The 14,468-nt window shown below is 46.8% G+C and overlaps 1 protein-coding gene across 4 annotated transcripts in view; it reads right to left on the bottom strand.

Annotated features, from left to right (window-relative positions):
- Positions 1 to 14,468, bottom strand: part of NEBL (nebulette) — a 1,132,595-nt gene that overhangs the window by 490,245 nt on the left and 627,882 nt on the right. For 2 of the 4 annotated variants that reach the window (XM_069648590.1, XM_069648591.1), the window contains exon 7: positions 3,214 to 3,315. The exons of the other annotated variants lie outside the window; for them this stretch is intronic. In XM_069648590.1, the coding sequence (XP_069504691.1) occupies positions 3,214 to 3,315 (102 nt within the window). The remainder of the gene's footprint in view (positions 1 to 3,213; positions 3,316 to 14,468) is intronic. 4 annotated transcript variants of the gene reach the window in all.

The raw sequence follows: 14,468 nt of genomic DNA on the forward strand, positions 1-14,468 counted from the left end.
TATATCCAAAAAGGGCCCCAAGGATTCAGACAGAGTCATAAAAAAAGTCCAGAGTTACAGACTATTACCAATGTCACTTCAACTGCAGGTAGAATTCCAAGGTGAAGTGTAGAGGTACAGACTAGACCAAATCAATGTAAAAGCCGGTGTTGGAAGAATAGATCAGAACTCAGGTGGGAGAAGTGCGATATTGATGATCAGTGGTAGAGGCCAAAATGAGCAACATTAAATCACTGCAGAAGGTCATGGGTGAAACAAACAACAGATATAGGGTCAGAAGACCAGAAAAACAATGCATTTGAGTGGATCCAGCACACACATAGAAGAATGGCATTGAGCGGCACCCAGAAGAGTAGAAGTATGCTCTGCAATAGGCATTTGTCTTATAACAAAAAAAGGCAGACTGAGTTGCAGCCATTGAACATAATCTTCCTTTGCATCCAAAATATACTAAGTCCTATTGTATGCACACCAATATGAAACACTGAGTTATATCCACTGAATGCAAACTCCTGCCTCCAATCTTTTATAAAAATGATCATTTGTTAGAAAACTGTTAAGTGCTGTACAAACGAACAGAAAACAATGGTGAACTGGGGGAAAGACAGAGTAAGATCTTCAGCTTTCAAAGAATCATTTTACTACTTCGTTGCAATTAGCCGACTTAAGGCAAACTCCTGCCTGGCTCCAGATAATCCTGTGCTATGCTTGTCGTCACTCTGGCAAGAACAATCTTGTGTGTTCATGCCATGGAAGGTTGTGAAAGGTACATGGTGGCCGGAAGTCAGAAGAAAAAGGCCTATCCATGTTAATAATCTATGTCTCCCTCAACTAAATCGTATTTATTCTCCCACAGCTCAATTCTATAGATTTCCCACTACCCCCAACTAAAGCCTGCCCCTTAGCTGCTGTAGCTACCTCTTTCATTTGCCTAACTAAACCAATACCAAAATCGAACCACTCATGCATCACTTATATTATGTTGAGCCCAGACCAACCAGTGATGATATTAGGGAAAGTTTTAATTGACAGAAGCTCGAAATATGTCAGTGTTTGGGAGTATGACCAAAGAAGCTTGACGAGGCTTACTTAGGTTTGAGAGTTGTAAATGAAAAAATATGTCATAGCATATATTGTTCTTGCAAGCAAACGTAATTGTTTTTTTTTGTCTTAGTTGTATTGATAATATAGGTAAACACCCAGAGGTTTCTAAGCGCGACCCGGGGATCGAACCTGTGTTGCTTCGTGTAGTCTTGCTTCCAAGGCTCGCACGTAGCTATCCTCCCGGGACGATAGATAGATGTCAGTGTTTCGCTTAATAGATTCCAGTCCACTGAAATTAATTAATTGAACTGTTGGGAACCTGGTAGGCAAAAAGGGTCAGGACGAAGTTTTTCAATCTTTCACCACAGGAATTGCACATTCTGGGATTGTCATGTAAGACAACTTATGTATTTAAATGCCACAGCAATCTATGCAATGGATGTATGTAAATAAACACACAACATTACAGAACATTTGGCAGGGTTTCAATGCAAAACGCAGGACTATAGATAGAAGCATAGTGTGCACCGTGATATGCATGTAAATCCACACTGTTTCCAAGTAAGTGTTATGAATGTATTTTTATTTATAGAATATATACAAATATAGCGACTCTGGATGGAACACCTTTGTAATAAGCCTGGTGGGAAAGTCAGGTGGAGATTGAAACATAGCATTAAATTAATTAATATTTTATAACTTGCGCTTAATACCGGATACCAACAGTTTCTGAGTGACCGGGATTTGAACGTGTGTGCTTTGCTGTGTCTTGCATCCAAGACAAAGGCATTGCCACTGAGCTGTCCTCCCGGCACTTCCCACTGTGTTTTCATTTCCTACAGGCTCTCCAAAAGGGAACAGAATGGACATTGCATTGCTATGCTGAGATACCTAGACGTGGTCCCTGCTCACCCCATCATAAAGTGTAAGTGCTATGACAGACGAGGCCATGCCAAAACAGCCCAGTGGGTGTTAGGCAAGTTGGGCAACACAGGGCACCCCTCATCTGAAGTCAAGCTAAAGTTTAGTCTTATTCGATGCAGTATTCTAGAAAGTGTAAGGAACTCGTGTGCTAATGAGCCGTAATGTAAATGGAAGGCATTAACGCCTTCCATTCACACCCTGACAAATTTTTTCCATCATCTGCATGTGCCAGATGGGGGGCGGAACCTACTTTTCTTTCCACCATACAAATGCTGGAGATCCGTATGGGGACCGCCTGCTTTAAGCACGAGCAAAGATCAGCCGGGCCCCATAGGGTTCCATTGTACATGCTTCCTTCCATGTTCGCTTGGCAGGCAGTGTGTACAATTACAATTAAACTCTCCCTGACATGCTTGCATGCATGCATGGTAAGCAGTGTTCCATATTGAAATGGATCCGTCCCTGACATGCCTGCATGTCCGCAATGTTTTAATTGTAATTTTGAGTGCCACAGCACTCACAATTAAAAGTAAACGCTACGAGCATGCCAGCCAGCATTTATTCACTCTGAACATCACCTTCTGCCCTGCACTTTGGCGTCCTGCCGTGCAAATGACAAAAGTTTGGCAGTGAGGAGCCCATTACGTTGCAGTGCAAACGTAACATCTCCCGGTCTTCAAATTACGATTCAAACCAACATGAGCCCTTAAGTGGTGAGCGTTATGTTTAATGGCTGAAATCCTCTATCACAGAATATGGGCCTCATTCATGGAACGGTTTCCTATGGGATTGCGCCATTATAAAACACTTCCATGAATCAGACTCACTATGTCTGCCGGTGCAGCCATACTGACAGCAGACGGCAACATTGGTTATACTGACCTGGGGATTCTCTCTATTCACATAATGGCGATTCTGTACAATAAATGCTCCACAGTTCGTAGCATAATTGGATTTCCAGAAAATATGCTATGCCTAAGAATATTTCAATAGCGAGATCATACTGTGTAGCACCCTTGAGTATAAGGGCATTATAAAAACCCAAACATTCAAACCCTCTTCCATGTATGCGGACGAGGCAGGGACATCATTTTTATGGAATGAGAGTTGGGAATTCTCAGTGCTAAAACTATTCAAGAAAGAAGATACACGCAGTTCTCCAGCGTCGAAAAACAAGGTGAAATACTGTGTTCTTTGAAAACTGAAACCTGAATGCAGGCACTGTGGTGGACGGTGCTGTCTTACCTGGCTGCACAGCTTGGAAGCCTCCATGGCATGCTCAAAATCGGGTCTCCCAAGAACAGCCGTCTCCTTGTTTAGGTCGCCTCTGCCTTTCTTGTATTCAACCTGCACAGAAGAATCCAGTGAAACCTTGTAACTTTGAGTTTACACTTTCTGAACAAAAAGCAAAGTAAGAAGAAACTGGGAATTCGGATTACATTAGGGAAAGGGACTGGACTTCAGGTGACTTCTTTGTCGACTGAATTGGAAGAATTTCAGGCTACTTTTCTCCTTTTATTTTTTTTATTTATGAAAATCAAATACGTTTGGATGCTAGCCTACAGGCACACAAGACATATTTTGCAAGCTGACAGCAACACGTACTTTTACAGAAAATATCGTACATTCATAAATACATAAACATGTAATTCTTTAATTGACCAATAAATTGTATGTGATCCTAGAAAAACAATAACTAACAAGGCAATGAAAGTAATGCGTGTGCCAACTATATTCCACATATCTATTGTAATAACATTTGTCTCGCTGAATAGATTTGGAAAAAGGTTTGTTATGGCCCCCACAAATTGGGCATTTTGGGGAAAATGTTTTGAAAGGTATAAATGTTGTTAAGAAAACAAACACACAAGAATCACTGTTTATAGCCTAGTCCCATCCATCTTCCCTTAGAGAAAACGTGCTTCAATTGAGCACCCGTAGTGTGAAAAACACTGGACACTGTAAGGGATCAAGAGTAAGAGTCGGACACAGTATTAGGTTTCGGGTTTGAAATAGTACTTATATTGTCAAAAAACTAAGAGGGATTGGACAATCCTACCTGTCCTTGAGTCTATGAGGGGGTTCCCTGCCTCAACAAAGCTAATGAACGTCTGCATCAGGGTGGCCAATAAATGAAGTGTCCTCCATCCTGTGTTCAAAACCCTAAACTGACCCTTATGTGCTAAACTAAATACAAGGTGAAAGAGGGGATTTCTCTGAGCTATAAACGTATAGCTTATTCTTGAAGTTTCAAACATAAAGTTCTAAATTTCCAAAAAAGGTAAAGAATAATGTTCCTCCTGGAAAAATGGGTTCCCCACTTCCCTTATGTTTCCCTTGGTTTCTCACAAATTGTCCGGCACTAAAGTCAATAATGTTCCAATGTTTTGCAAGGAGATGACTCTCTTCCTGAACATTCCTTTTCATCTCACAGTTTAAATGGGAGTCATGAGGGACAATTCCACTCTTGAATCCCTTCAGTCTTCACTGATACAATTGTTTTCTTGTTACTCAGAAGAAATAGGGATTTCCTTGGTCTCCCTCCGTTTCCTATCAATGTCACAGTTCAACCATGGTGAGGTATGGGAATTCAAATCACCCTTGGCATAGATGCATGGGAAAAGGGCTGAGGGGTGAAAGAACGAGCGACGGGGAACCAATCAACAGTAGAGGTTTTGGTGTCCATAGGGTGCAACAGAGTTTTGTGTCTTTGCTGATTTCTGCTGGGCACCCTATTGGTCGGATTTTGAGTGAATGTCTCCCCTTTGCCAAGCTCAGGTTGTCTTGTGTGTTCGATGTGAACCGACCAATGGCAGATGAATAAAGTTCCAGTGGTCAGCAAAATCACATACTGCTTTGTATATGTAATTGTGGGGTGAGGTGGGTCTGTTCGTCACATCACAAGGGGTGGTGGTGTACAGTGTGGGCAAGGAAGGCATGAACCAATTATGATCATTCAATGTATGTCTGGATATAGAGGACTGACACAACCCACTAATCAGCTCTTGTGAGGTGTTCTAAAATGTTTCAAATGTGGTGTATGCAAATTATGTTGTTTATGTATAAAAACGTTGCCTGCTGTGGCCAGCATTGACAGCTCATTTAATTCAGTTCAATTCCACAGGACTGTCTGAACCATGCTTTCCCAACTGTTGCTTGGGCCTAAATAAACAGCACTACTTCTTGCTTGGTGTAAGCTCCTACTTGGATCATTTTAGCGTTCCAATTGTTACTTGCCTTGGGGGACCTGAGACACATTTGGAGGTCCCATCGAGATCCTCAGTAACCTCGGCAGTCTGTGGGTAGTCCAGACACACTCCTGTTGGGCGCAGGCTGGGCAAGCGCAGACCATTCCAAATTGCACAACCAAGTAGACTCTGCAGATGCCAAGTTCACAAAGGTATGCCTGGTCACAAGTGCCGCCCTCGCCCAGGTGGAAGTGCAGGCTATAGGTGTCACACACTACTCGCAAGCACCATTACTTAATGTGCTGGTTCACTGGCATTTGTATCCAGCATGGAAGCTCCATCTGCCTGCATGGCCCCAGAGTTTGAGTGCATGGCACGCAGGATATAATCATTGCCGTCTGGGTCATTACATATAAGTGACCATGGCACTGAGGACCATTTCCACGGCAACTGGTAAACTTTCCCAGCCTTGCTTCAGTTTTCCTATGGACATAAATGGAGATGTTGCAGAGCAATTGCTGCGTCTCAATGCTCTCCAGTTCCCTGGTGTTACTGGTCCTGCTGTCTGCTTGCCCTCCAGCCATTATCCTGCCAACCTCCTGACCTCGCTCCCTCTCCTTATCCTATTCTGGCTTGCTGCTTAACTCCTGCCTTCTTGTCTAGTGGGGTCTTTCTCTTGGCTGCTTCATGTCTCCATCCTATTGTTTTGACTAGTACTTCTGGTCCTTCTACTAATCCTTGGGTCCAGCTTGACTCTCTGGACCCTGGTTCACCTACTTCCTGGTGGATCCCTCTGCATGCTGTTACGCCTCACAGTTCAGTGCTTAGACCGCCTTATCACCACACTAAGACTGGGAGGCGAGTCTGTGGTGTTGGCGGTTTGGTTCAGCTTGTCGCCCAAGTTCCATTTCACCGGGGGATACTGGACTGGACCTCTGACATATACCTTACGGCACCCTAGATTATTCTGGAGAAAAATCCGTACCTGACCATTCCAAAGACCAGCACCAAACGAGACCTGATTCTAAAAAATGAAGGATTTCAGGTTAAACGCACTTGTGTGACGCTGTGCTTGACAATAGGAAGGCTTGGTGCTGGGAGGACTCAAGGATCTCAAAGACATCTGAGTGTACCCTCGCATGATCGCATAATATCATGGTTGCATGCCCACAGAGGGGGGGGAGGGATCTTTTATGGTATTTAGGATGCATCTTGCAGGGCGGAGGACGATCAGCCGTGGCAGTCATAGATGTTAGTTCCACCCCTCATATAGGGAGAGGGTGTGTGGTGGGCACATCTGCGGAAGAGCAGACAGGTGAATAGATGGTTGCAGACCCCATTAGATGTGAGTTGTGTGTAGTGCAGGTGATTGTTTGGTTGCATCATTTTTTGGGGAACGGGTGTTGATGGTTTGTTGATTTATTGCAGGAAGGCACGCAGTAGGATAGTAGCTGTTGAGTATGTCAGCTATTTTGAATTTCAGTGTTTTGTCAGTTATGTTTTTTTAGTATTTGTTGATTTATGTGGGGGTTGGCCGAGGTGGAAGGTCAGACACCAGAGGTAGTGTGTAAATAATTGCACTTGGCACAGTAGTGGCAAATGAAAGGCTAGAGGAGAATGTGGCCAGATATTTGCATACTAACATAGAGCATGTTAGGTAGCAGGTGGGCCTGCGAAGAATGCCATAGTTGTACTAATATTGAGTGAGTGCAATGTATAAAAGGTCTAAATTAAAGGAAAGCAAAACATCCTAGAGATCTGGAAGCACTATGAAGAGAGACAGGAGGTGTCCGGAAAGGGGGGCAGGCAGGACAGTGACCCGGCAGTGTCGCCCAATATGACGCCCCTCCATACAGATTGTAGCTGACATTGAAACCTGATGTGGGGTTTACCAATCCATGGCGTGTGTCCCCAAGCAGAGGGGGGGGACTGACAGAAAAGGGAAGACTGAGGCCAGCAGCACTAGGGAGCAAAAGGATAAAGGCAACAGAAAAAATTTGGCTGACTTAGATGAAAGCTCACAGCAACAGTTGGACACCAACGGGGCCTTAACTTCATCTAAATCGGGGTCTTCCTGATGGCCGCCACATGTTCCTAGCACTGGAGTGCTACCATACCTGGCTGGCCCTTCTTTCTTGCAGCCAATCTGTAAACCGGCAGGAGAACGCTGGCCCCTTCCAAAGCCCTCACTAAGGCCCCCTGTCTGTTCCCTGTCCATTGCCTGGCCAGGTCAATGGGTCCTCTACTACACCCCCCACCCCCACGTGCACATGGAGACTGAGGAGAACTCCACACTTTCTGGACACACTGAAATCAATGGAATCATCTAACATTGCTCTGAAGGTTGGTTCCCTCAACTAAACTGATCTATCCTCTTCCTCCACACCTTTGTTAGCTCCAACTCTCACACCATCTCATCTGGACACTTCCCATAACTACAATAATCGAATGTAGCTGTGCCCAGTTGCTGCATTGTGTTTTCACCTTGTCCTGCTGAAATCAAATTTAGCTTTGTCCAGTTACTGCATTATGTTTTCACATTGTTGCTGCTAAAGTCAAATCTAGCTGTGCCCAATTGCTGCATTTTGTTTTCACTTGTCCTGCTAAGATCGAATTTAGCTGTGCCTAGTGGTTGCTTGGTGTCTTTATTAGCTGTGTGCGCTACCCTCTGTCTCTCTCCCCTGCCCTGTGAACCTCACACCACCTCTCCCCCTTCCTCTGTGTGACTCAGTGCTTCAGACTGTCCCCCCACCACTTAAGCCACTATGTCGCTATCTATCTCTCCTATCTTCTCTAACTGCTTCACTATCTCATATCCTGTTCCTATCACTAAATCTGTCCAGAAGAAACTTAAGAAGGACATATTGGGCTCCAACCCAGGCCTTCCTATTGAATACACCTATGTCACGGCTTCCTCCAGAGAGGCACTCACTGACATCCTCATTTTCGTTAACACACCTGACCTATGGACTCGCTACATGGTCGGCTTTCTCTCTCCTATCACCTCTTCTCCTATTAATGGTGGCACTCACATGGAGGTTTGCGTTGACCTCTTCACCATTTCCAGAGTCATCATTAATGTCTATTTCAATCGAACCATCATGGTTCAGTACCCTCAACCCAACCTTCTTCTCTTTGACAGTCTCCTCCGTCGCCTCTCTAATCTCAACTCTCCCTCCGGCCAGGCTCCCTTGCCTTCTGTGACATCCTCCTCCTCTGCACAGGCGCCCATGCCCACTGTGCCTTCCTCCTCCTCAGTACAGGCGCCCTGGCCTTGCCGTACTGTCCCGGCTCCCTTGTCGGATTTGGCTACTTCGCCACCCTTCACTATCCCTCTTGCCACCCTCGGGGGGGACCATTGTCCCATGTGCCCCCCCGAGGAAGACCTTCAAAGATGGCAAGCTGCTCCACATTGCTACTCTCAACACTCTGCCGTTAAACACTCGGCTGACGCCTGAAACCTCCTCAAAACTCATGGATCTTGATGTGCTCACCATCACAGAGACATGGTTCAAGGATAGCTCTTTCACAAACTTTTACAAACTCCTACCTGAAGGCTACGAAATCTCTCTGCGCCCAGGCCTAAGAAGACAGGTGGGGGAGTGACGCTTATCTTCCCAGAATGGATACCTGCATCCATCATCCCTACTCAGGCCTACTCCTCCTTCGAGTGCCTAGTTTGTAGACTTTCACTCTCCCCTACATCTTCTCTGCTTATGGCCACTTTCTATTGGCCAGCAGGACAGTCCACTCTCTTCCTCTCAGAATGGGCTGACATATCCTCCTCTCTACTTTCCACCTCCTCTCAACTCCTCCTGATGGGTGATCTTAACATCCATCTGGACTGTCCTAACTCCTGAGGTCCTTTCTGCAACCTTTGCGACTCTCTCTGCCTCTTTTTCATACCCTCTAGCTACAGACACAGTGAGCCACACTTTGGATACTCTCATCTCTACTGGCATCCGTCTCTCTATCCCTCTCAATACCTCTCTCCTGGACTAACCACTCTCTTCTCTCAACACACTTGAAGCTCTTCTTTCCTCTTTCAGGGGCACACCCGGCACAGCCACTTGACTTCAAAGTCACCAGCTCCATGAAAAAAGTGACAATGGCTGCCTTTGCCTCTATCTACTCCTCCTCCCATTCCTGCAGCTGACTCCCACCCTGACACAGCCCTCGCTAACCTCAATCTTTCTATCTCCAACACTCTTGACACTCTTGCCACTGTCATGGGGGTCCGACTGAAGTCTTCTAAAAAGTGCAACTCTTCGTATGACTTTTATCTGGCTGCCCTTAAATCTGACAGACTAGCCTTCAAAGGCAATATCGACACTATTGCTCAGCCTGGTTGCACACTTCATCACAAAAACCCAAGACATCCTCCCCTCCCTCTCTTCCACACCACAGCACACACCAACACAGAGCCTCCCTTGGCCCCCCTCCACTCTCCCTCTCTTCTCCATCATCCGTCACACCGATGAGATCTCCAGACAAGTCCAGTCTATGAATGCTTCATCCAAAGAGGTGGACCCCTGCCATTCCAAAACCATGAAGGACAATATTAACTCCCTCGTCCCAGCCTTGGCTGATCTCTGCAATTTCTCCTTTTCCACTGGAATTTTTCCAACTCCTCTTAAACACTCCCTTGTGCGCCTTCTGCTCAAGAAACCCTCTGCTGACCCCTCCATTCTGGCAAAATAACACCCTATCTCTATCACTCCTTTCCTGGGCGAAAACCTAGAGAAGTTGGCCATCTCTCAGCTGACCCTACACACTGAATCTATTGGTTGCTTCCACAACCATCAGTCTGGCTTTATAGCATCCAGAGTCATGGAAACTGCTCTTCTGAACACCTGTGAAGACCTACTCTCAAACCTCAACACTACCACTCCCTCTGTCCTCATTCTCCAGGACCTCCCCTCTTCCTTCGACAAGGTTAACCACAACATCCTGGTTGCATGCCTCTGTGACACCCTGGAAATCACAGGTCAGGCTCTGGCGTGGTTAACCTCCTTTCTCTATGACCGGCCATCCCAGTGGAACTGTGAGCCTTTCACTCTACTATTGCTCTCTCTACCTGTGGCGTTCCCCAGGGATCTAATCTATCACCCTGGTTCTTCAACATCTATATGGCTGCCTTGGCATGTGTGATTGCCACTTAAACCTCTAACTTCATGTGTTATGCAGATGACACGCAACTATATTTCAGGCTAACCTCAGCCACCTTCTCCTCCTTGCTCATATCCAATTGTCTGTCTGCTACTCATGCATGGTGTGCAGCAAATTACCTTTGCCTTAAAGCCAGTAAGACTGAAATCGTTCTCATTGGGACCCCTGCTCCTGCCTTCCCACTCTCTCTCTGGCCGGCCTCCCTTCGCCCTGTGCCTTCACTCACCTGTGAGGCAAAAAACCTTGGGGTCATTTGCGACTCTACTCTCTCCTTCTCTTTTCACATTTCGGACATCTCCAAAAAGTCAGCTACACCTTCTCAGAGGTACTCTACCTTTTCTCACTTTCTCCCAGTGACTCTCTGTCTCCAGAGCCCTGGTTCTCTCTAGGCTGGACTACTGCAACAGCCTCTTCCTCACCCTCCCTGCCTTTGCCTTGTGCCCTCTGCATCTCATCTAGAACAGACCCACAAGACTTATCCTTGGCCTCAAGCCCTGGGACTGCATCTCTCTGGCACTGAAATCCCTTCACTGGCTCCCAGTGGAGGCAAGGATCAAGATCAAGACCCTCTGCAATGTCCACAAGGCTTTCTGAGGATTGGGACCTACCTATCTGCAACATTGCCTACCTAAATACTGTCCCTCCTGAGCCCTCTGCTCATCTATCTCCAACCTTCTGCGAGTGAGCCGGTTCTCCAAGCAGGGATTTGGAGGGAGATCATTATCCTCAGCAGGTGCCTCCCTCTGGAATAGCCTGCCTGCTGCCCTCTGTCTTGAGCCTGATCTTCTTAAGTTCCGGAAACTCCTCAAGACCTTCCTCTTCTCCTCTTCCTTCTCTCTCCCTTTACCCTGCTAATCTTCCTCTCTGCTCTTTCCCTCTCCCCCTCCTCTCCCTCACAGCTGGCTGACTTACCACCTGGTGTACCTCAGAGTCTCACAGGTTCCGTGAACCCTCGCCAGTCTTCTCTCGCACTTGCCTCAAGGCCTGGTACTCGCCCCACCCTCACTGCACTTGAGTATTGACGCATGAGAGTGGCTCTCTCTGCACTTGTCCCAGATCCCACCAACTGGGTGCACTTGGACCTCCCCCTCCCTGTATCCATCTGTGCACTTACACGATCTGAATGTACTGTGCCTGAAGATCGTCTGTCTTCTCTCCCCCGTCATCACCCCTTAATTGCACTTAGTAAAAATGCAGAGTCACCGCCAGGCTCATTTGCTGTATCTCAACTGTAATCTTATTATATGCACTTACTCTGCCTGTGCAGACTATTATTGTTTCAGAATTTCAAGTGCTCTGATTCGACTGTTGTCTTTACCATGTTCCCACCCTCCTTGAGCACTTTGAAACACTGCCTTGTGTATAGGCGCTTTATAAATAAACATTACCAATTCCATGTTCAAGGAGGCAGAGAGGGTGATCGAAAAGGATGTACAGAGACAGGAAAATCAACCAGGCACAGTAGGGGATAAAGATGGGTGGACATCTGGGAGGATAATGTTTAAACTGGACAAAGAAGACTCTGATGAGGGGGAGGACAGGCAGGACAGGTTTGAAGTGGATCCCGTTGCCTCTTATGGGGACAAGGGGGCAGGCATGAGTACCAGGGAAAGGTGGGACGATAACTCCTGGAATGCAGATCGGGAGAAGGAGAGGTGACAGACAAAGAGAAAAGGGGGAGAAAGCAGGGACTGTTCCCAGACAATCCGCAGTGGAAGTGGGAGCATAGCAGTGCTGAAGGCCTCACGGTGCAGGGTGAGCACCAGTCCTCAACCCAACTGCCCCAGTTGCATTAGGGGAGGGGAGACATGCACTACATACCCTTGCAGACGATGGAAAGAGACAACTTAATATGCAGCTTTCCTTCACTTGTGGAAGGTGTGGGCAAGTGGATAAATGCCCTCAAGAAGGAAACAGCACGGGATACCCGAGCGATCAGGGATATGCAAAGTTTGTTTGCAGCAATATTGGCGAAGCAAGGAGAAAAATGTTGACTGGCAAGATGAAATCAGACGAGGACCCTGCAGAGTACATAAGACATATACAGCAGATGTGGACGCTAGAGACCCAACAGTAGTGGGATGTAAACATACCCATATTTAAACATATCTTGTTTCGAGGGCTTACCCCGGATAAGTAGTAGAGATCGAAGCTAAGGGGTGGTCAGAGATACAATCGACCATCGCACACTTTTGCAAGCGTCAGCAAGAAAGTGAGACAGATGCGGCAGATTATGCCATAAAGGCAGAAGCCAAGTTGGTTCAGATGAAGCTAGCAAAGCTTTCAATGGAAGGGGCTGTGCTCACCCCAGGCCCGCTGAAGGGGCTCCCACCCAACAAGGGGGGGTTCCAAGTGGGAGGAGGGTCACAGCAAGGGGTATACCACCAATCGCAGTTCGCGCAGCCTGGCTTTTATCTGCAGGGGGGATTAACCCATCAGTGGGATACGACCAGCAGGGCAGATGGTACTCACGGATGAAAAAGGAAATGTTAGGGAGAATTCTCTCTTTAGGCTGAATTTCCTAACCTCGTGAGTCCCCCAGCAGCTTTGCTGGATTTCTGGAGTTTGTTTTTTTCTCCTGCCAAGAGTGAGACTCTTTTTCTCCCACTCTTGGACATGATTTATGGTGTTCCTTTGACTGTTAATGTGTTTTATGGGCTATGGGGTCCTTTACTCCATAGGGTCTCATGTGTTTTTACTATGTGTGTTACACAGCACCCTCCGTGCAGTGACACCCCACCATAGACTCCATACCCTGGGACTGACTACTGTCTCCCAGGGCATGTAAAGTCACCATTGGCTTTACTAGTCCCAAATTATTAACAGAAACTGGTACAAACCACCATATTGTGGACGTACTGGTTGGGGCAATTCGATTGCCCCGGGGTATGTTAGTCGAGGGGGCATGTCTCCATCCCCCCTGATCGAGTTTTGGCTGGTGGCAGTGGATACTACTTTTTATATTCGACCGCAAATATATCCCTATGGATTTTTCCCATTGTTCGAGGCTACCAACTTTAATTATTTAATTCTCATAGCCTCGAACATACTGCCGGTTTATTTAATTAATATTAATTCGCCGGTTGGTATTTTTTGCCAGGACTCGATTCTAAAATGGCGTTTGTGTTCTCTTCTGTGACTCCAACCCAAGTCGAGCCCTTCGTTCCACTTTTTGGTGGGCTTCTCCAGAGAAGCCTCCAAAAGTGGTGCCACTCTGTCTGGGTACCACAAGGGGTGTGGGAGGGGGTTTAGGCACCCTGGACTGAGTTACCTTGGTAACTCAAGTGGCACTCTTGTGTGATTGGCCCAAGTGGTGAGCCGGCCAGCTCACCACTTAGCATGTTTGATTGACAGCTAGGCTGAGTGAATGGGGGTGTGCTGCATAAAAGCAGGGCTTTGGGGACTGGAACTTCAGAAGTTGCCACAGGACCTGAGAATCCGATGAGGGAGAAGCTGAGCCGACCTACCACAATGACACCACCGGTGGAGCCCTGTGGAACCGACTCACCACTTCCCGACGACAGAGAAGATCTCCCGGCTGTAGAGGCTTCTTCCCCTGACTGGTGGGCACAACCAGTTTACCTTCTTTTCCTCACATCCCAGGACGTCTTGTTGTCGAATTGCCCGTGCCAAGCACCCCGTCAACTGGATAGCCACTTACCACTGGACCGCAAATAAAAGGACCGCTCCTTTTACTTGAGAACTCCGCAGCTGGTTTCTTCCCTGGCAGTCCAACGGACTCCTGTCTTCCTCCCCGATGAGATCCTCTCTTCCCCCGGATGAAGCACCAACTTGCATCCGCTGCCAGGAACAACTGCCCCCGCTGGAGTATTCTCACCACTTTAAGGTACCGTGTCCGCCAAGCCTCCCTTTCTAAAGATTGCTACAAGGTAATAATAATCCCTTAACCTTCTGGACTGGGCTGGCCGTCTTGACCATCTAACTGGTCCCTTTCTTTGGTCCAACTCTTTTTTGAACCCTTTCAAGACTTTTGTGCACTGCAACCATGTGACCTTGGACACATTTCGTTCTGATCCTCTTAAAGTGGATCCCGCCTTCTAAACTCTAACTTCACAGTTTTACTTTGCCTTCCTCTCTTGTTGTGTTCTTGTGAAAGTGTTGGGATCTGTTTCAAATGATACT

The sequence above is a fragment of the Ambystoma mexicanum genome, chromosome 2q (genome assembly GCF_040938575.1).
Source record: "Ambystoma mexicanum isolate Mex_15411 chromosome 2q, UKY_AmexF1_1, whole genome shotgun sequence".
NCBI classification, from domain to species: Eukaryota; Metazoa; Chordata; class Amphibia; order Caudata; family Ambystomatidae; genus Ambystoma; species Ambystoma mexicanum.